This window comes from Mixophyes fleayi, chromosome 3, assembly GCF_038048845.1.
Source record: "Mixophyes fleayi isolate aMixFle1 chromosome 3, aMixFle1.hap1, whole genome shotgun sequence".
NCBI classification, from domain to species: Eukaryota; Metazoa; Chordata; class Amphibia; order Anura; family Limnodynastidae; genus Mixophyes; species Mixophyes fleayi.
In genome coordinates this window covers 144,676,411-144,699,908 of record NC_134404.1, presented here as the reverse complement: position 1 = coordinate 144,699,908, position 23,498 = coordinate 144,676,411, and the positions used below count along the sequence as shown (strand labels likewise).

The 23,498-nt window shown below is 38.8% G+C and overlaps 2 protein-coding genes across 3 annotated transcripts in view; one reads left to right on the top strand and one right to left on the bottom strand.

Annotated features, from left to right (window-relative positions):
- Positions 1 to 9,758, top strand: part of GCM1 (glial cells missing transcription factor 1) — a 49,219-nt gene extending 39,461 nt beyond the window's left edge. Inside the window, exon 5 of the mRNA XM_075200401.1 lies at positions 7,360 to 9,758. Coding sequence (XP_075056502.1) covers positions 7,360 to 7,914 — 555 coding nt within the window. The 3' untranslated portion in view covers positions 7,915 to 9,758. The remainder of the gene's footprint in view (positions 1 to 7,359) is intronic.
- Positions 9,759 to 12,711: 2,953 nt separating this feature from the next.
- FBXO9 (F-box protein 9) overlaps positions 12,712 to 23,498 on the bottom strand; it is a 46,414-nt gene continuing 35,627 nt past the window's right edge. For both annotated transcript variants that reach the window (XM_075202502.1, XM_075202503.1), the window contains 3 exons: positions 22,373 to 22,466; positions 21,688 to 21,842; positions 12,712 to 15,882 (listed from right to left, as the gene is read on the bottom strand). In XM_075202502.1, the coding sequence (XP_075058603.1) occupies positions 15,774 to 15,882; positions 21,688 to 21,842; positions 22,373 to 22,466 (358 nt within the window). In that variant the 3' untranslated portion in view covers positions 12,712 to 15,773. The remainder of the gene's footprint in view (positions 15,883 to 21,687; positions 21,843 to 22,372; positions 22,467 to 23,498) is intronic.

Genomic DNA, 23,498 nt, shown 5'->3' with positions numbered 1-23,498 from the left:
TAGTAGGTCAGGGCGGGTGGCAGACAAGGATAAATGTTAACAAGCAGAGGTCAAGGCTGGAGGTAGGCAGGAGTAGTTAAAAATGGGCAGGGTCAATATGAGCAGATGTCAAAACAAAACAAAGCTCAAACACCTAGGCAATCTAACGCTATTACAGGCAACGAGTGAATGATGCTGACAGCCTAATAAACCCACATTACTGATTATTGTGCTGATCAGTAATGTGTAGCACTCAAGTCAGGGAAATGTAAAGGCAAACAATTTAAACAGTTTAAACAGGCTGTGAAGCAGTGGAACATCAGAAAACACACAACCATATTAAAGATGCTATTCCATCTGGTGGGGACTTACATTGATCAAATTGTGCAATGGTAATTTATTCCTAACCTGAACTGAAAATAACAAGTTACAGGGTGTGTAGGATCGATTACAGTGAGAGCAGATATTGCATAACATTAAGAAAACGTTACACTTCAAAAAGAATCAAGGTACAATAAGTCTGAGGATTATGGCTGCTGCCAGTTGTTGTTGCTGCTATTCCATTTGCCACCAATGGGCAATTGTTTGCTGGCACTTTGACAGTCACTGCTCACTGAGCTACATAGTATTATTATCCTTATATTTTATTTATACGGCGCCACAGAAGGTCCACAGCACCACACATAAAATTTACAGTAGTATACAATAAAAAAACAGCAACGATCAATACTACATTACATAATAGATTATTAGACTAAACATAATACAAATATCAGACATCTATTAGTTAACAGATTACAAAGATAACATGGAAATTCAGATCATGTTATTCACGTGACTGAGTGTAAGAGTGATGGTAGTGTTCAACATGAAGTAGGCTTGAGCTCAAGAAAACAGCGCTAGGGAAGCAGGCCTAGAGTACAAAGGATGATACAATAGTAGAAGAACACGAGAAAAGAGGGCCCTGCTCCTGGGAGCCAACATCCTAAAGGAAAAGGGAAGGCACAACTTGGGTGCCATTTTGTGGGGGGAGTGTAGATGATAGAGGAGAATTAAGAAGGCTGATAGGCTTGAATAATGAAATGAGTTTTAAGGGCATGCTTGAAACATTGAAAAAAAGAGGCTGATCTGATGTGATGGAGCATTCCACAGGAGAGGAGCAGCACAAGCAAAGTACTGGAGGCGGGAATGGGAAGTGGTGATCAGTGTGGTAGTATTTTCTTAAAATGGCAATTTTATTAAAGACAAAGCCCATAGGATTTAGTACCAGAGCTGTAACTAAATACTGCATGAAAAAAAATAATCACAAATCATGGACATGTATTATCTTATGAGAATGGGAGAAGCCAATTTCCAGGTCACATGACCTTCTCTGCACAGTGCAGGAAGGCCACACAGCATACTCAGAGGAGGTTGTGCATTGTGCGGCCCCTCTGAACCCTGGAGGGCCACACTTTTTTACGTTGCCCTTTGTCTCAATTGAGTTGCTAGAATAGGGACCGCATTGTTTTAAAAGTTTGATTAGACAATAAAAATCCATCCTATTTGTCATTATAGGTAAGCAAATAGTGTTGGTCCTTAACTCACAAAATAAGCTTTGTGAGTTCAGAAGCAACACACTGCTTCTTAACAATTTGGAGAAAGGGAGCTGTGTCTAATATTAGGGCTGACTGATGAAAATCTGTCACACCAGCATATATACATGCACACACACACATATATATATATATATATATATATATACACACACATACATACATACACACTATATGGACAAAAGTATTCAGACACTTGACCATTACACCAACAGTGTGTAATGGTCAAGCGTCTGAATACTGATGTTGGACGAGGAGGCCTGGCTCGCAATCACCATTCCAGTTTATCCCATTCACAGCATTGTCCAAAATCACTTCCTATGCTGAAGCACTGAAGATTAGGACACACTCCCAGCTCCTGTGACTTTGGGGTGTTTGTTGTATGAGCACACACACGAGTCCAGCCCGCAGTCTCTCTCTACCTATGACACAGGTTATAGACCTACTGGATCGCTCCCAAACAGCGCTCACACCTCACACACTTCAGGTTTGCCACCACCTATTGAATACGGGCAATAGGACCCAAATATACTGTCCCACACTGGCACACAAGGCTTCTAGCTATCCACAGACTAGCAAGACCCACACCAGCGAACAAAGGGTTAACTCTTTACACCGCCAGACTGTTACACAAATGTAAATGCAAGCACACACTAAGCTTGTTAATCAAATGCATCAACAAATCACACACTGGCATTCAAAGGGTTAACTTGGTCAAGCTATTTCTTCTTAACAGGCTAATGCAGTGGATTCCAAACTTTATCAGTTCAAGGCACCCTTAGGGCCTCCATAATTTTTTTAAGGCACCCCTAAGCCAAAATAATTACCAAGTAGTCCCCCGCCTTGCTTACCACTGGCCCTGGCCGAGGCACCCTTGTGAGAATGCCGAGGCACCCCAGAGAGCCTAGGCACACAGTTTGGGAACCAATGGGCTAATGGATTCGTTAGAGTATCAAGGATGCAACATATTAAATTATAGATTTAATATACAAAAGTACAGGGCATTGAGATATTAAAAAAAACAATTAATAAAAGTAATAAATTCACATAACATACACAAGCAAAGCAGTTTAAAATAAAAGGGGTTACATTCAGAGTAGCACTTACATTAAGTTACATGAGTTGCATTTTCTGGCCAAAGGAAACTGACTTGGAAGATAGACCGCTTATCAATGTGAATTGATTTCCCAAAGTCTGACAATTTGCAGTAACTGGTCTCAGGTTTTTAAAGACACTTCCACACCTTTTCCTACCCAGGGCCGGATTTACTGCTAGGCAACCTATGCACCTGCGTAGATTCAGGGGATGGTACTTGCTGGTGTTATGACACAGGAGGAAGCAGTGAGTCGCACGGAGGGGGGTGGGGGAGTGTTATATTGCTAGGTGGCTGGTCCCCTCCCTCCCTTCTCTATGTCTGGCCTGCTCAGTGTCACATGGGACGCGCACCACGTGACAGGTGCCGTCCCATGTGTGAAGAGAAAGAAGACAGCACAGCGCGCACGGATGGAACAAGGTAAGTTGGGGGGTAGTATATTAATATAATACGTGAGTTTGAGGGGCCAGCGTACTGTATTTATATTATGTGAGTGTGTGAGGGGCCAGTGTATATATATTATATGTGTGAGTGTGGGGCCAGTGTATGTATATATATATATATATATATATATATATATATATATATATATAATGTGTGTGTGTGGGGCCAGTTTATTTATATTATGTGAGTGTGTGAGGGGTCAGTGTGTGTGTATATATATATATATATATATATATATATATATATATATATAATGTGTGTGTGAGGGGCCAGTGTATATATATATATATATTATGTGTTTGTGAGGGGCCAGTGTATATATATTATGTGTGTGGGAGGGGCCAGTGTATTTATATTATGTGAGTGTGTAAGGGGCTGTTTGTGGGAGGGAAATAGGTTTATTTTTTAAATTGGAACACTATTAAATTTAATGTGGGAGGGAAATATGTCTTATTTATTAAATGTGTATGCTATTAATGTTTGGGTTGGAGGGAGGCCTATTTATAAAATGTGGGTGTTATATTGATTTAACACTGGGGCTAGTTGGAGTTTTCTAAATTTCATGTACCCATTTTTTTCCCCCAAATAGGACCTCCAACATTCCAGGATCCAGACAAGCAGCAACTGATCTAAAGACACCAGCAGCCACAGATGGTGAAAGTGACAAGAACAGGTAGGAAAGAACAGAACAATTTGGCAAATATCCTGAATCTGGTGGGATTTATATTATGAGGAGATCGGACTTGTTTAAATGCTGCACTATGGGATTCATGCAGAAGACTGACATGAAAAAGTGCTGGAATGTAATAATCCATGTTAATATGTATCTGTAGGTAGAGGGCTGCAGTCAGTAACTGTAGTGGCGGACGGTCTGTGACGTGGTAGTGATATGAGACTGCTGTTTGTTTATTACTGGGCTTGATAACCCTGAACTGCAGTTTCTTGACATGTTAATTATGATTAATACCTAATTTCAGTTAAAGATAAGGTACAATTTGTGTAAATTGAAAGGTAAGCAGTGGTGAAAGTGGGGTGTACATGGTAGTATGCCCTACCGCTACTTCTCATACTGCCTTCTTTGTAAAATAATGAAATTCCATTCACTTGTTTACATTCCCATTACATTTTTCATACCGCCACTTCTAAATTTCCACTTCGACCACTGAACTTAATATTCATCGTATGGAGTATATGACTAGTATAATTCAAAATTCTACTAGGTCCTTTGACATAATATGGGGTCCAAGGTCATTTTTCTTTAACTGCTGGGACCACAGTGTGATGCAGTGTAATGATAAAGGAGAGCACAGTATGGTGAGAGGGACAGTAATGAGGGGCCAGTGTGATGCAGGAGGAGCAACGTGATGTGCGGCGACACATAGCTTACCCTTCTACTTAACTATAGGAGTATATGCTATGCTAAAAAAAATACAGTGCTATGGATTGTTTCAGGGAGGGGGGCCCAAACCAGTATCTTGCCTAGGGCCCCATGAAGTCTAAATCCGGCTCTGTGAATCCTACCCCACCAGGGGTTGTGGCTTGTGACATTTTTTTCAATCACTATTTTCATGTTGTCTGATTTACTACTCAATTCTACTATGTGACCTAACTTTTCTGTGGAGCGTCACACAGACCCAATTTTATTATTAATATATCCCCTATGACTCTGTTCATCTTCTGATACCAAACACGCCTAAATACAGTGTATTCGCAGAGCTTACACTCATTTCCTTAACTTCTCTGTGGGGCAGAATTCTTAACTTGACATATGAGCTGCCCTTCATCATGCTATTGAGGAATATGTGGTTGATCACTACTTTTATTGATTTTAAGTGGCATATTTTAAAACTGAATTCTTTTTGTCTATATCTTATATAGCCTAAGTCAGTACATGACCTCTTTGAACCAGACATGTCAAGTGGTTCTTAAAAGTCTATTCAGGTGTCACAACTCCATTCCAGGCCAGGGTATATCTCACAGCAGGAGCTCTTTGAAGCTGCCACAGGTGACATTCCTATCTTCTCACACTGGAATGTGCAAAGCCATCAAATACATTAACATCAGACTTTCTGTCTTTACGTTTTACACTTTAGTAGCTAAACGTATCAATGGATTCATTTGATATAACATATTTACACTGCAGTTATGATTTATCCCTTATTCCCCACAATTATGTGATGGGTTAACCCTTATAAAGAACTGTAAGTTCTCTATGTTCACGACAATTAAGATTGTCCTTCAATGGAGATAAGGGGCCTAGCCAAACCATGAAAAACAGCCCCATACCATTATCCCTCCTCCACCAAATTTCAGTTAGCGTAATGCAGTCAGGCATGTAACATTCTCCCAGCATCCACCAAACCCAGACACGCCTATCTGCCTGCCACACAGAGAAGCATGATTTGTTACTCCACAAAACAAGTTGCCACTGCTCCCCAGTCCAGTGTTGGTATGCTTTACACCACTCCATCCGACGCTTGCAATGGTCTTGGTGATGTGAGGCTTGCATGTAGCTGCTCGGCCATGGAAACCCATTCCACTAAGCTTCCGCTGCACCGTTTTTGTGCTTACATTAATGCCAGTGGAAGTTCAGAACTCTCCAGCTATTTAATAAGCAGAGTGTGGCGGCTTTTACGCACGATCAGCCTTAGAAGTTATTGACATCGCTCTGTGATTTTAAGTGGTCTTTCGCTTTGTGGCCGAGTTGCTGTTGTTCCTAGACGCTTACACTATCTAATAATATCACTTACAGTTGACCGTGGAATATCCAGCAGGGATGAAATTTCACGAACAGTCTTATTGCAAGAGGTGGCATCCTATCCCAGTACCACGCTTGAAGTCACTGAGCTCTTCAGAACGACCCATTTTGTATGACAAATACTTGCAAATGGAGACTGCATGGCTAGGTGCTTGTTTATATACACCTCTGGCAACGGGTCTGATTGAAACACCTCAATTCAATAATTAACAGGTGTGGCCAAATACTTTATTACACATACATATACATACACACAGACCAAAACACACTAAACATTGTAAATGGGAATGTGTCCTACAACTTCAAGCTCAACATGCTCTACAGTCATGGCCAAAAGTTTTGAGAATGACACAAGTATTGGTTTTCACAAAGTTTGCTGCTTCAGTGTTTTTATACCTTATTGTCAGATGTTGCTATGGTATACTGAAGTAAAATCACAAGCATTTCATAAGTGTCAAAGGCTTTTATTGACAATTACATTAAGTTTATGCAGAGTCAATATTTGCAATGTTGACTCTTCTGTTTGAAGACCTCTGCAATTCACCCTGGCATGCCATCAATCAACTTCTGGGCCACATACTGACTGATGGTCGCCCATTCTTGCCTAATCAATACTTGGAGTTTGTCAGAATTTGTTCTAGTTTGTAAATAAACTAATTTGCACCCCTTGCATTGCAACATGCTATTGTCCAGAAAAATTACTCAATTTTTTGCTTAAACTTTCCTTAATGAATCAGGCCCAATAGAAAAAATGGCAGCCTACTTCAATAATAAATCCCATATATTCTCCCAAATGTGATGCTTATAGGATCACTTCAATACACCACTCTATCAGGTTACATCAACCCCAGAACTGTCAGACCTGCTGTTCTATCACTATTTACATTAGTTTCCACTATGCTGGCTATAGTATATAATTCATACTCTCTTTTCAGACAATGCATTAACACTACTGCGCCCTTCAGACCACCAAGAGGCCCCAACTCTAGGCTTTCTTCCCCCTCACCCGTCATCCACCCTCTTCCCCATAAACACAACTTACTACCATGTAAGTGTCGGTAACTGTTAGTACATAAACTGTCTCAGCCATTGTTTGGATTCAATTGGTTCTATTGTATTTGGTATGTGTTCTTCTGCTTATTTACCCATCTAAATGACATCATGTTGATTCTTGATGTGGCATGCATGTATTGTTACTTTAAAAATTAAAAATAAAGAAATTAAAACAAAAAAATAAATAAAATCAAGATTTACAAGTTGTCCCAAGAGAGATCTGCAATGTAACAAATGTGGTTTCTTCTCGAAAATGTATTTCAGTGATTCTGTTAATTTGTTTGCCAGAGACTGCTTCTCTTTTGCTGTCTGGCATTGAATATTTCCTATGAAATTTCCTACAGTTCAAAGTACTTGCTAAATATATTTCAGCTAGATTACTTTAATATGCTAAATATTTTTTTTACTACTAATACTGAACAGCACTTTTCTTTCAGCCACTCACAGGTGATATACAGAATCAGGAGAACTTGTCAAGTACAGGCTTAAGTCAAGAAGGCTGTCTTCCCTCCTATGAACTCAATGATATGAAGATGGATCAGTCATCAATTGAGCACATGCTGAATAACTGCTTGTCCCAGGCAAAGCATTACAACTATTTCACTGACACTTTAGGTGATGCAGAGTGGAGTAAAAACCCCAGGAGTGGCAGTATCAATGATAGTGAGGACTACAATGAAGGAGACTGGATCGCTTCTGCTATGGATTTTGATCTGCATAGCGATGAGGACCAGCAAGCAGGGAACATACCACTTTTTGGAAAAGATCCACATCTCAACTATGCACAACCACTTGGAAGTCTGTTCTGGGAAATGTCACCTCTGCAGAACTTCCATCACCCAAACAACCAGCTAACCCCAGTTTTAGAATCTACATCAAAAATCGGTGTTGTCAGCTTGAATTCTAATGACCACCTATCAACTGTCTACCACAACAGCCAAGAGGAGTCCTACCTGTACAGATACAGCTCTCAACTATCTCCATCTTTATAGGACTGGAACAGTCATGGAAATGAAGGCGTTTTATTTAGCAAGGAATAGCAGTTGATTCATTTGACCTGTTGGACAGATAACAGAGTTGACTAAGAGTCAAAAAATATTTTGATGTTTTATGATAAAGTAAACTGCATTGTATTGCCACTTATTGAATGTCACAACATCTCAGGATAATCAGAAAACTAATTAGTTGCTCACTCCATGGTGCTGAATGTTGATTTGGTTCTTTAAAAGTCTATTTTTTACCAGCATTTTACAAAAACACACATTCTGACCAAAGCATTTCTGGAATTGTACAATTTTTGGTGATTGCAGGGAATAAGAACCTGCATTAATAAATATATAGAGCACATCATTACAGCTCCCATACAGATACTGCAAAACTGACTGAGATCAGTGTGACCCATGATCACTTTAACATGTATGGTTTGATACTTTGGAATTGTAGTTTTAGAGAAATGATTTTATTTCGCAGTGCAGTTCCCCTTTTAGTAATTATGAGGATTTAAACTGTACAAAAATGCCCCACACCTTGGGACTCACATGTTTTTTTAGAACAGTTTTTTTTGTCACTAAAATGTAATCTTGACTCATTAGGTCTCTTTCATTGTGAGAATGTATGGGAATACAATAGTTTTCTTATAGTATTTTGAAACCTAAAAAATATATTGGATGCTGGAAAAGAAAAGAAAGCAAAAGCTTTATCCAAAGGCAAATCCCAATATTTTTTATAGGCAGTGAATCTACAAGCAAGTACTGTACATTATATTCCTACTGCCTCAAGTACATACACATAAAACAGCCTGTACATTTTTTTCTTACATGCAGTCCTTCAGAAAGTAGGATTTAAGATTACTTTACAGTGCCATCTACTGTCTAAATAGTGTAATGCAGGAACTGTTTTAAGGTACATCAAATGCATTTAATCACATTGATTAGCCTATAAAGGAGGCATGAATTGCAGTATATTTAGGCACATTCCCGGAAAACAAATACAAGCATGGTGTAATGTATATTTATTGACATAGTCAGAACTCAAACTCAGCACGGTTAAAACAAATAAAATCAAGCTCAAGATTTCTAAACTCTAGCCGTAATCTAGAGGAAGTCAACAGAAACACCCAACAAGACAGTCACCAACTTAACATTTACACTTGTGGCAACAAATTCTGTTCCTGACCCTGTAACTCGGAATCATCCCAATATTGCTAGCTAATAATAGAGATGCCATTTTTTTTGTAAGATAAACATCCAGACCCTATTAAATACAATTAATGAAGTGGCCATCACCACTGCTCTGTAGAGAATTCCATAGTCTGATCAGTCTTACAGTAAAAAATTCATTTCTGTAACAAAGTTTTTTCCTGTTTGCAGTGAACATTGTCTTGTAACCAGCTCCCTATGGGCTCTTGAATTGATCCTAGTTAAATTTATGCATACCTCTAATGCACCTTTTCAGTATATAACAATACAGCTTGTCTAAACTTTCTTTATATTTAAATCCCTTGATAGACAAAAGCCAGATTCTGAACCCTCTCAAGTTTTCCTCTGTCTGTCTTATAAATAGGCTCTTACCTTCTCTGGCTAGTAATGCGATTACTGCAGAACATTGATCAAATTCATTAAAAACGTGGTTACTTAAAGGGACATTGATAAGTGATGATAGATTGTAGTCTTTATAAAGTGTATCCACAGCTTGAGAATTAATGTAATGTGAAAACCATGTACAAACGCTTAAATAGCATTGGGGCATGGGTGTTTGAGTAAATATTTCTTGACTAGAATATAGGAAAAGCATTTATTTACTCCTAGTGTGTGGTCTGATATAAATCAGAATTGAAATAAAGATTTGGTAAAAAAAAAAAGTTGGTTGTCTTTTGTTTTCACATCTGGATATACTTATTATACAAGTACCGTAATCTCGTTTCTTAAAGCATCTGATAGCATGTATATTTTGGGAATTTGCAGGTGTAAAAAAGAAGGATTTATGTACATATGTTAAATCTTTCTCTGACTCCACTCTGGGGGACACTGCTACCATGGGATGTATGAGGGCGCATGGAGTTGGCACCTAAATAGTTAACAACTAAACTTGCTGCTGACTCCTCCCCTCTGCAACCCCTACAAGCCTCAGTATAATACTAAAGCCCCAAGAAAGAGCGCAAAACAACCAGGACCACACAGCAGAAGGGAGGAAACGCAGTGTCCCCCAGATGGATTCAAAGAATGAGATTTAAACACAAGTACATAAATCTTCTTTTCTCAATCATACACTCTGGGGGACAGTGCTACCATTGGGACTTTCTAAAGCAGCCAGTGGCGGAACTACCATTGGTGCACCGGGGCCAATGGAGATAATGGCCCCCGCTGCACGGGGAACAAGCAAGCTGTGGGCCCAGGTTCCCTCCTCCCCATTTCCCTGCATAGGGGCCCACAGCTCACTAGTTCTGCCTCTGAAAGCACCCCCCCCCCCCCGTCCCCCAAGGGAGGGACCGCTCTGATAGCAGGGCCGCAAGACACTGCGCCCAAACCCTGCATCAGAAAACGCAAAAACATTAAACTGATAGAACTGCCCAAGAGGTCCCCACTCAATGAGTAGAATGTGCAGTAAACCTCCCTGGCACAGGTTGGTTCGAACTTACAGAAGCAAGTTTTACCATAGCCCTAATCCAACAAGCAATAGATTGCTTTGTGGCCGACCAGCCCCTTTTCTGGTATTCAGAGGACAAAAGGAAAATCCGCCCCTTCTACAAGACAAAGTCCTATCCACATAGACAAAGGGCAAAAGCTCGCTTGATCTTGATTTTCAGTATGAATACAGACCGTGAAAGCGGGGCCTCACGATCCGTCTGACTTTTTGGGTTTTAAGCAGGAGGTGTCAGAAAAGTTCGCAGGTGTCCTAAGGCGAGCTCAGGGAGGACAGAAACCTCCCGTGGAGCAGAAGGGCAGCACTTATATCTCCTGAACAACAGCTATAAATAAAGTTTAAAACAAAAAAAAAAAACCTATATCAAACAGCAATTACTGCAGAGCCTTACCAATACAGCCCAACTCCTTGGGCACTTAAATTAAACTGAGGTTTGTAGGGGTTGCAGAGGGGAGGAGTCAACAGCAAGTTTAGTTAACTATTTAAGTGCGAACTCCATGCGCCCTCATTCAACCCATGGTAGCAGTGTCCCCCAGAGTGGATGATTGAGAAAAAACACATTTGTTCCTGACAAACAACCTTAAATTGTATGTAAACCCTCAAATACATACCTTTCGTATATCCAGCACTACTCTCCAATGATAAAGTTTGTGAAATGCTGTAGTGGAATGAACGGTTTACTTTTTGACAAAGGTCAATGCTCAGAATTAATTGCTGTATGAAATAATTTTATATAATATATAAAACAGGCATGTGACACCATAAGAAATGGGTATACCCATAGGCAAACTCTTATGGGGTCATTCTTCAAGTTATAGCATTGCATTTTGTATTGACCCCCTGCCATCATCCTATTGTTCAAAAAGTCATAATTACCAATCCTTTAGCCTGCTTTCAAACTGGCATTTTATAACTGTACAAACTCAATCAGTTTACGTCTGTCAGTGATGAATTGCCCTGAGTGGTGTATACTGGAAACAGTGATCAATTGATGACAAACACTTTCTATATGCATGGTGGTTAAAAAAAACAAACCCCAGACTGATCATGAATGTAACAAGCAGAATCGATGGTCTGACATTTGCTAAATTGTCATGCCAAAGCATTATACCACAAATATAGGTTAAACCACCACTATGCAATAACTTTAGAATACCAGTAGTCATTGAATTAAATGAGCCTCTCGCTCCTTAAAAGGGAATACGGGCAATTTGGATGCACTGGTGGTGGAAGCTGGGCTTGCCTTCAGCGGAAATTAAGCCAAAGTGAAAATGATGCGTCAAACCACGTTATATGCTAATCATTCAGACTGGTTTTTTTTTTTTTTAATTATTTCATTGTTTTTGGTAGAAAATTTAATCCAAAAGTGATCAAATGGATGCTTACTGAAGTATGCATATTTTTCAAATTAAAATCTAATGAACATACAACAGTTATACATCCTGGAATACAAAAAACGTCTTTCTATATCAAGCCAAGACTGTAATGTGTGAAGCAACCAGTCTTTTTAACTTGCCATTTGCTTTAAAACAAATCGAATTAAAAATGCGTTCCTCAATTGTGTATTAATGTGAGTGTACAGAAATACATCAAATGCTATTGGACAAAAACCTTTCTGTAGATGTGTCAGTGTCTACTACTAACTGCTAGTATTCCAAAGTTCCGCAATTTGTTGCTGGTGAGCTATTTTCCTTGCACCATGCACATTTCTTTTAAGAAAGTATTTATTCTCCATCTCAGGTTTTCAATTATCTCACACATTGGAGTGTGTTTTATTTTGCAATGAAAACAGCAACTCTGAAGATTTTTTTTTTGTCAAACCGGATGCTATTGTGTGAGCATCACAAGCAAAGATTATCAGTAAATCAAGGTCTTCTTAATGAATTTAACCAGAAGGACGGATTAGGCTGGTCATTGCAATGAACCCTCAATGTTTAGCACTCCCATGCAAAATAACCCAATTCTTTAGTAGCACAAATGTAGTTTAGCTGACCCATGTGGTTTGTGTAGTGTGAAATGGCATAGGGTGATATAATCCTAATCATTTTGCAGTGTATTACTTAAATAATTATAATTGGAAAATAATGTTCTTAAAAGACACTTACAGGCGCTGATTAAATGATCATATACCAAAGAAAGAATAGACATGTTTTTAAAGGAAGTTTATTGTAGAATTGACAGTTTAAGCACAATTTCAACAGACAGAGGGATTTACCTGAACTGTGTTACAAAAACACCTGATGCACATGCCAGCTGAGAATTAAATTCTCTATTATTTTAAGTACAGATTCATTTTAACAGGAGCATCCTACAGGTTCATGGTTCTCAAACTTATTTCACCAGACCACTCGCATCACCATGAATTTCAGCACCTGCACCCTATTAAAAGTCACTTTAAATGATAGCGATACAATTACAGGCGTGTACAAATACAATCACTCTCTTGTCTAGCAGATGCAGCAGTGTCTGTACATAGCAGAATATTTTTTATACTTCAGACATGGGCTCTTAATACATGAAGACACACACTATATGCATGGAATCACTATTTATAAATCATATTGTACCTATACCATCGCTGCTTCTCGGCATTTCAGCTCTGTGTCTATCTATTGTATTTTGGCATTCAGTCTGGGCATTGCTATTTACAGAAGGCATACGGGCCTCACCCAAGATTAAAGCAGGCCTCACAGTTTAAGACGGTGGTAGTCAATTCACAGACTACCACCAACCCGATACTACTTACCCCGACAAGGGGTAAATTATCCCTTTAAGAGCATAAATAATGCTTTCGGGTTTATAAGTTACGTCAATTACAGCTGCTGCCCTGTTATATGATCGGAATTCTTGCAAATCACTATAATAAACATTCAGCTTCACAAGTATGTAGGAAAACTGACGGTCGGGTAATCCTTGTTGGGGTAAGTACCATCAGCTTTATCATACTCTGTTTAAGGTTCCACACCGGTTTAAGAACCACTGCTATAAATGAGTGCTGAAAAACTCCAGTTCCTTGCATATACAGGAATGAATTCTATCACTATCCGAGCATATGTAGATCAATAAAAAACAAGAGGCCATAGCCAGTGAGACATGTATTTTAACCTGGGCCTGTTAATAGAGCTCAAGAACTGGGTCTTGTCATCAAGGTTTTAGGCCAAGTGAGTTCAGTTGATAATGTATTTACACCTTACTGCTCCTTATTCATATTTCTAGCTGTTTTGGGATGAGAAGAAACATTAATTTCTGAAACATGCACCAGGAAACCATATTAATCTTATAAAGCACAAGCCATAGAAATTACAGATAGTATTACATATTTTCCTCCATTATTATATAATTATCAGTGTTCTATTGCAAGTTTAGATTACAGAGTACACAACAACAAAAATAGAAAAAGAAAAAGAAAAAAGAATTGTGATACTTTTGGGTAATCTGCCTTTATATCATTATTATAATAGATAATCTTTGCCATATACATGTCAATCGATTTATCAAATTCATTTTACCACCTAGAACAAAAAGGTTTCTTTCCTTGTACGGTAAAATGCTTCCCTGCAACTTTATTATATACTGTTTTTAACTGCTCTCTTAAGTGATCTGGATATAAAGACATTTTATCCTAATGACTATTTAGTGTCACCAGAAAGTATGAGATTGAGCAACGTAAAGTCAGAGGGCACTAGTCCAGGCCTTTTGCATAGTATCTAAAAGGTGTGTGCTCATTACACATTAGTCACAACAAAATATACATCAAACTATATGTCCCAGAGCAGTGGTTCTCAAACCTGTTCTCAGCAACAAGGCATGTTTTGTGGATCTCCTCACAGCATAGACAAAAAAATTAGCACCAGATCACTTCATTCAAAAATGGATAGAGAAGTATTCAATAAATCACAAAAGAAATGTAAAAATTCAATAGGCATGTAGCTCTCAAAAGTCTCACACCTGTAACAAACAAAGAGGTATACACACTTCTGGTATGGGGGCTGAAATCTAATTGGGCTGTAATAGACATCCAGGGCACATATAAAACCCTCTAGTGTCTCCAAAAGGCCTAGAGTGATGGAGGTACCCTTTGATGTTTCTACTTTTGAAAGAGGCTAAATACCTAAATCCAAAAGGGAGATATTATTTCAATATTAAACTACTACACAAGGAGGTACACTACTCTCTTCTTTGTTCTTTTTCTATGCTTCTATGAGGACAGCCACAAAACATGGACATGAACAAGACCTGAAGACAAGTTTAAGAATTAGTACTCCAGAAAAGGGAGCAACATTAACCTATGACAACAACAGCAAGAAAATATTATATGTGAAATATTTCCAAAACAGCCCTTGGTGAGTTAAAGAACCATGTAACTGTGTTCAAGTCTTACTTTCCCTTCCAGAGCCATAGTTTTACCTTATCTGGAAATGACAAGCAGAGGTAACAAAAGGCAAGTAAACATACAAATATAACTGGAGGCTCCATGGCAAAATGAATTCCTAGCCCGTGCTAGGCTAAAGACAACCCTCGCTTGTTTTGCCCAATGATTCTATTTAGAAACCATGGGAATATTGTGCACAACCGTGTTCATATATTCCAAGGGCAATAGTTATTTACTGACCACCGCCACATTTTAAATGCAATTTTATATATATTATATATTTCTCAACCCTAGTTTAGAATTTATTATTGGGGGCTATGCAGAGGATTTATCAATTCCTGACTGACATTCCTAAATAAAAAACATTTCTAGTTACCAATCCAACTTCTTTGCAGCATAAGGGTCCTGTGACCATCTGTTACCAAAGTAACACAACAAAAATATTATTTTCTAGGCATAATGTTTGAAGAATTTTCAAAATGTGTGTATTGGTTATCCAATCATTTGCTGCTTTCCTGTTAGCCCTGACAATTTTTTTTAAAAGGTGACTGGAGAATACGAATGTTCGTTAGCCTTAATTTTGTGGGAAAAAGAAGTGTACACAAGATTGGTGAGCGAAACAAATGAAGAAATATCAAAATATTTTACAAAATGCACAAATGATTAAAAACAATATTTCAAGTTTAGAAAATCAAGTCTGTCCCTACATGCCCCAAAACAAAATCAAAAGCACCTACTATTTGCAGCAAAAGTCACATATAAATCTAAGCAGTATGCTCCAATGTTCATTTTTTAACAGTATAACCCATGCAAGAATGAAAGGAAGAAAGAAAGACCTTACAGAGGTCTCTCGGATACAGCAGTGAAGCTTTTCACACGAGCAAAGAACAGTGGTGTGTACATTTTATCAATGTCAAATGCTGTGACTGATGTCTCTCCAGTTGATCTGTAAGAGAAACAATTAATGAAAATAGAGTACCATTCCAAGTAAAATACAATGCACATGAAGAATTACATGAAACATTAAAATTAGGGCTGTAGTGTGCCCGATGATACCAAATGCTAAAACATACAGATGTTTTTACTCCAAACACTAGGTACTTTAATTATGAATATGTTTCATCATATGATCCAGTAATAATCCATTATCGCGTGCTTCGCAAAATTAATTTTTTATATATTATGCAGGTAGTGTGCATTAGAATTAAAATACACAATCTTTGTTTTCCAACAGGAGCCAAATATTTAGAGAGATGATGAGTCAAAGTCCATATTGTATATACAATTGAAAAAGGTATGACTTTACCTATATTATATACATGGAAAGTGGGACAGCAAGGAGCCTTCTAAAACTATGAACTGTTATCACATCACACTTCAAAGCACCTAAGTCACAACATTGCATAGCATGTCTGGTCACATGGGCCTCTCCCTCACCACTGTATTATGTTATAGTTTCGGTCATTTGTTCACCTTGTAAACCAATCACTTTTCAGGGACTATACTTTAATTTTGAAGGGAATGTAGTAATATTTTTGCATTATTGGGAAACATCTATACAAACCTTTTAAATTCTTCTAAAGTTTATTGCACCCAGTTTCTCCATAGACTAGTTCTGGAGTCACAGACATATAAAACACAAATATTACCTTTTATAGGTTTGATATTCTATCCCATGGGTGATATTGATTTTATTTAATGTTTTTTTTATTACCAAATATGAAGTATGGACAAAGGACAAACTATCCACGTAATAAAATGTACAATAAGGTATATGGTAGAAAAGTAAAAAGAAAATGGTTAAATCCAAAGTAAAGATGACCATATATTACACTTTAGTGCTTATCTCCATAGTTATAATGACCGATATCCACCTATTTAGTGGCTAGGTCAGTATGCTGCAGAGAACAACAGTGTAGAGAAGGTATAGTAAAGTTCAAAACGTATATAGAACAAGTTTTTATTACAGAAAGAGTAGCAAAGTTCACAACTGACGTCTGGAACAAGCTTTGAACTTTGCATCTACGTCTCTGCATTGGTCTGAACTAGCCAGTGGAATAGGTGGATATCGGTCATTCTAAATGTGGAGATAGGCACACTAACATCTAATTTATGGTCTGTTTTTGCTTGCCATTTATTAGGTACAGATTGACATTCCTGCACTGGATGCAAAACAGATCCACAAGTGGGACCAGCTATAAATTTCAATCGGCAGATATATAAATGGTCACTAATTATCACTTAGTGGCCATATATAAGATAACTAATTTAAACTTTTGGATTTTATTGATGAATTAGAGGAAGCACTCTTCACTGCAGCATGGTGGCTTAGTGGTTAGCACTTCTGCCTCACAACTCTAGGGTCATGAGTTTGATTCCTAACCATGGCCTAATCTGTGTGAAGTTTGTATGTTCTCCCCGTGTTTGCGGGGGTTTCATTTGGATGCTCCGGTTTTCTTCCACTCCAAAAACATACTAGGAGCTTATAGTCTTCCCCCCTTCCAGGACTCTACACCCTCCCCCCCTCTCCATTTCTGTTAATAGCACTACCCTCGTTTCTGACCCCCAAGTCCGATGCCTTGGGGGTCATCCTTGATTCCTCCCTCTCATTCAAACCTCACATTCTGTCCCTCTCAAAATCCTGCTACTTCTACCTTCGGAAAATATCTAAGATACGTCCCTTTCTCACCACGGAAGCTATGAAAACCCTTGTTCACTCGCTTGTTATCTCTCGCCTTGACTACTGTAACCTCCTTCTCTCTGGCCTACCTGATTCTCGCCTTGACCCTCTTAAGTCTATCCTCAATGCTGCTACCCGCCTCATTTTTCTCTCCCGCCGCTCTGTCTCTGCAGTCTCCCTCCAACAGTCACTACATTGGCTCCCCATACCCTACAGAATTAAATTTAAACTCCTAACCCTCACCTTTAAAGCCCCTAGTTAATCTTCCCCTCCCTACATCTCCAATCTCATCTCCATTCCTACACTCTGGCCCGCCCCCTCCGCTCTGCCTGTGACCACCGCCTCATTACTTCACTGATCACCTCCTCTCACTCTAGTAGTCTTCAGGACTTTGCCCGGGCTGCTCCTCTGCTGTGGAACGATCTTCCACGTTCCCTCAGGTTAGCATCTACTCTCAAAGGCTTTAAGCGTGCCCTTAAGACTCATTTCTTTATTCAAATCTATCAGTCCTCCTCATAACTTCCTTGTCCTGGCTCTCTCCCCCAGTTAGTACCACCCTATTTGTGTCTTCCCTTTCCCTTTAGGATGTAAGCTCTCATGAGCAGGGCCCTCTTTCCTTGTGTGCTCCTTCTACTTTTCCATCACCTTCTGTACCTCTTGGCCTGCTTCGCTAGCCCCGGTCTCCCTGTTTTCTTAAGCTTCGGCTTTCTTCTCGCTGATTTCTACCTTCCCTTTCACCATCTGTCCCAGAAATAATCTGATTTGCTTTACCCCGTCACCTGTGTTTGTATATATTTTTGCATCATGTTGTGTCTTGGTTCTCTGTTTTCTGTATATGTAATGTACGGCGTTGCGGACCCTTTGTGGCGCCTTATAAGTCAAAGATAATAATAATGATAATAATAGGTTAATTAGCTGCTATCAAATTAACCCTAGTCTCTTTGCGAGAATGTTAGGGATTTTAGACTGTAAACTCCAATGGGGCAGGGACTGATGTGGGCGAATTCTCTGTGCAGTGCTGCGGAATTAGTGGCGCTATATAAATAGCTGAAGATGATTGCTTGGTTGTTTAATTATTACAAAATGGGTACACACTTTTTTAGATCTGGAAACAGCTACACATTATCTAAAAATATGTTATTGTACACCATATAATATTCTAGGGCAGTGCTCTACAAGCAGTGTGTCGTGGCACAGTGATATTGCCAAGTGCGCAGCGTCGGTGCAACAGGAAAAAAAGCACAAGATCCTCTCTCCCACGTATGTTCCTTTCCTAACTTCCCCTCCAACTGTACCCAGAAGTGCTGCCCTCCTCATCCTTTCCCTGGGTATGGAGCTAGCACTGCCCCTTTCCTGTTACTTGCTGTGGTTATCCCGTTCTGGTGAGTTCATGTTCATATATTATGAGATATATCTCTCTCTCTATGTATGTATGTATGTATGTATGTATGTATGTATGTATGTATGTATGTATGTATGTATGTATGTATATATATATATATATATATATATATATATATATATATATATATATATATATCTATCTATCTCTTTCTCTTAACCACTGATCGCTGCCGTCTCTTCCTTTCTCTCCCACAATAACTGTAAATCGAGAGCACAACAACGTTGGCAAGCAGCGGCAACAGGAACAGGGACATCTGCAGTCACTTCCTATAGAACGTTTCATATTGTGCAATGGTGTGTCGTAGGTGAGAAAAGGTTGCAGAGCACTGCTCTAGGGTATAATATATGTTAGAATTAACCCCATCAATGATAAGGACAAGTGGGACTTGTCAATAGCACACAGGGGGTTCAAAAGAAGTTAAAATTATACTTACATGTCCCCCTCAGCTATTTCTTGCTGGTAGTGGATTGGGGAGGGGCTTAATGGAATAATCACATTATCACATGATGATGTCATTTAGTCCTGTCTCACTGCCTACAGAAAAATAATCAAGAGCCAAGGAATGGGAGAAAGGGCACTAAAAGTGCCATATCTTCCACATTAGGGTAACTAAAAACTCAGGAGCACCCTAGTTTGAAAGAAGAAAATACCCGCTTCCTAATGAGATAGTTCCTTATTAGTTAATCTTAATCTGATTACACTGTGTGATCACAAACAATAACCCCTGCACTACAGAGATAATGAAGACGTCCAAGCATATGGGAGGATAGCACAGAACTTCCTCATCTTGGCTTGGCTTATCCTTAAATGAGAGAAGGAAGGACCCTGCTTTTTGATGTTTTAGAAAGGTAGACTAATGCCAAAACAAGAACCACAAAGTATTTCTTGGTAGTGTTCATAAATACAATACACACATTTGCTTTTAGTTCAAGATCTTGCACTTCAATTAAAAAAAAAACAAAAAAACACTTTTTCGACCACTTTGGGTAGTTTTTATTATTCTGTGGCAAGAATATAAGCAAACTGCTGGGATCTTCTACAAATTTAAAGTTTTCTGACAAAAAAAACCCCAAAAAACTTAAGGTATAATTTGTGTGGGTACCACAGAAACAAATTAAGGACAGTGGTGTTGATCAGCCCACAAAAGTGCCAAACTTGGCTCAGAGGTTAATTGCAATGATCAGAAAGGGATCAGAAAGGGCATTCTGCTTGTGACACAAATGAGGGGCTTGTTTAATGAGTACATGTAGACAGAATCCTTGCAAACATACTTGAGGATTTTTTTCTGTGACACTTTTACTGTGAAGTGAGCCAGCAAAATTATTTTGAGAAGTTATACTTTCCTCTTTTTAAGTTCACACAATACAAATCTAGGCACCCCTAGTCATAATTACAGACATTTACAGACCGCTTGGTCATATCTGCCAGACAAATTTGCTTACTGGTTTCTAGATATACTACCACATACAACTTTAACAAAAAGAAAACAAACAACTAAAGAAACAAATATATACATATATCACACTTCAGGCATGACATTGCATTACAACTCCATGCTCAGCTCTTTCAGCCTAGTAACTGTAGAAGAAAATTAGCCAACCTTCCCCCCTCCATAGGTATTTTGTCTCTGCCTTCAAACATGAAATCATCATTCACTTTCTCAAAGAATACCCTGGAAACAGTGCTGTTTTCTACCTACTAACCCACTTCTCCACTTCCATATGCCTCTCTTGTTTATCCTCTTCTCCTGTTAGACAGATATCCACATATGGACTCTAGTATCACTTACATGCGGGGGACACCAAGTTTTCCCTTCCCACAACTGAACTCACTCCCTCTACATTAGCCAACATCTATAACTTGTAAACAGGGTCATCTTATCTATTTGTGAATACCCCACCTTGTGTTATTACTGTGTTTTGTTCTGGTGCTCTATAAATAAATGTTAATAAACAAACAATCTCAGATTACCTTTCATCTGCTCATGGGTATCAAAGTCATTTAAAAAGTTAAATAGATAAAAAAAACTCTGTTCATATCAACCGTTAGTGGCACCATCGTTCCACCTACTTCACAAGGTAACGGTACCCATGACTCCGTACTCTTCTTTATTTCTCACATTCTGAAAACCTCTCAATTTATGCTGGTTTTATCTGCACAACATCTCCAAAACACATTTTTTTTACAATTCCAACAAGATACCCCTTTTATGGAACTCTCTCACTCTATAAGACTCTCCCCCTCAACCTTCAGAATCTTTAATCGGTCCCTAGAGACTTTGTTCTTCAGTTCAGCCATCCCTCTCCTCCATAACCAACTCTGCTCTAACCTACAGTAGCCACTCACACTTTCCCCACCAGCAGCTAGAAATGTTCTTCCCTAACTTAATTATCAAGTGTTCCCCAAACTCTAGATTGCAAGTTTGTCTTAGCAGGTTATGGTTATCTTCAGTTTCATGTAATTGTAATTTGTTTGTAACATGATCCCTTCAGTCTACAGTGTTGCACAATATGTTGGAATATGTTAGAATAATAACTTAAACTAACCAAAAGCACTTTATTGTAAGTCTAGAGTTTGTAATGTTTTCAGTGTCTTTCTACAGCCATGGAAATGTAGGGCTGCTCACTACGTTGCACAAATGGATTAACTATGTTTTTCAAACTTACTTATAAGTAATATGACAAGAGTGATGAATCCAAACCATTTTGTTGAATTTGTGGCGACCACTTGAGCATAGTTGAAGCCCCACATGAAAACTGTGGTCAGTTTCCGGCACTGGGGAACGACGAAAATAACGATACTTTTGGTAGTCTGTTGGTTTCTGCATGCAAAATAGAATATGTAATGTGAGAATACAGAACAAACATATGGATTTTGTTAACAGACACAGAGTACAATCCTTAGATATATTTTATATTTCAGATTATAAAAAACAAAATGCTTGTAAAACTAAAATAGGAGTAAAGAAAGGGGCACTAGTTGGCACCCAGGTATATTCCATGAAACAAATGTTGCATTAAATAGTAAAAATAGCTGAAAATACAGTGGTGAGAAACAGGATTAGGGGTAGTAAGAAAAGTGAGCAAGAATTTATGTGGAAGCAAAGAGTAATGGAGGAATGTTAGAAGGGGACATTTAAAATAAAGGTCTACACGCAAACTTTTCACTGCTTTTCTCCTGCACTTTCATACTTTCTTTTCTTCTTCGTTGTATAGTAGACATCTTTGTGTGGTTGACTCATTTTATTTAGTTATTTAACCACCAATTTCCATTTCTTGTGGACTAGTGGCTCCTGTACCTCACTGCTACTTTCTTGCAAATACATATCAAAGCCATCACAGTTACACATACCTCATCCTTCTTGTTGGTTATGACTGCAAAAACTTTGGTTTGATTATCTGTATCTTGGGACAGACGGTAATGGCCAAGCAACATTGCATCAGTTCTATGGAATATAAAATATTACCATCAATTTTGCAGACATAGCCACTTGCAGGCTAGGAGATGCAAGCAATGCACACTGGTAGAAACAGACAATATGAAAAGTTACACTTTTAGACTAAAGGAAAACAAAAATCAAATAATGTCATAATTAATAACAATAAAAAGTTTCACTGCCCAGTTGTCCAACATACCATATGTTCTTAACCAGTAATAAAATATTTAGGACAATTATTATTATTAATTTTTATTTATAAGGCGCCCGCAGTGCCGTACAGAGACAAACAAATTACAATACAATCGGAGACAGCACAGTACAGTAAACAGTAAGCACAGCAACTCAGTAAGCTCAATGCACAGCTAGAGAGGGCGGGGAAGGGGGAGGGAGGATCCGCAAACGACGGGGCCCAAGAAGGAGGGCGCGGAAGACAGGGAGACCCCCAGGGGGGAGGAGGGAGCGAGAGTGGACGTGGGGTGGAGGACCCTCGAGGAGGAGGGCTAAGTAGCTGAAGAGCAGAGTTAGAAGTGGTGGAAACAGGAGGAGAGATGGCCCTGCTCAGAGGAGCGTACAATCTAAGGGGAAATAAAATAAAATTCTTTATTCTAGTTAGCTTCATCTTTTTTGTATACTACAATAACCCTAGCTCTGAATAAGGCAAGGTTACTTCCACCAGCTATTTCCCCACTTAGTAAATACATAAGGCTATCCAGCATTTTGTTGGGAGTATTTGAAATCGTTAAAGCAGTTAACTGCAAGGGGTGTTTAAAGCTAAAGGAGCAGGACCAGCATCTCCTTATTCAGAGTTGGTCACATAACTGGGAAAAAGTAACTGGTGAGCATGTTAACATGGTAAGTGCATTGCAAGGTGTATAACCATGTCCTGGTCCTTCTGGTCCTTGGAACTGCGATGCGTCTAGTTTTGATATTTGCAGATCTATCTTATGGTGGATACAGTGAAAACTTCACTTCAAAGTTCTGCCTACAAAAACTAATGTACCACTACCTTCATTAATTTCATGTTTTATGATCTTCTCC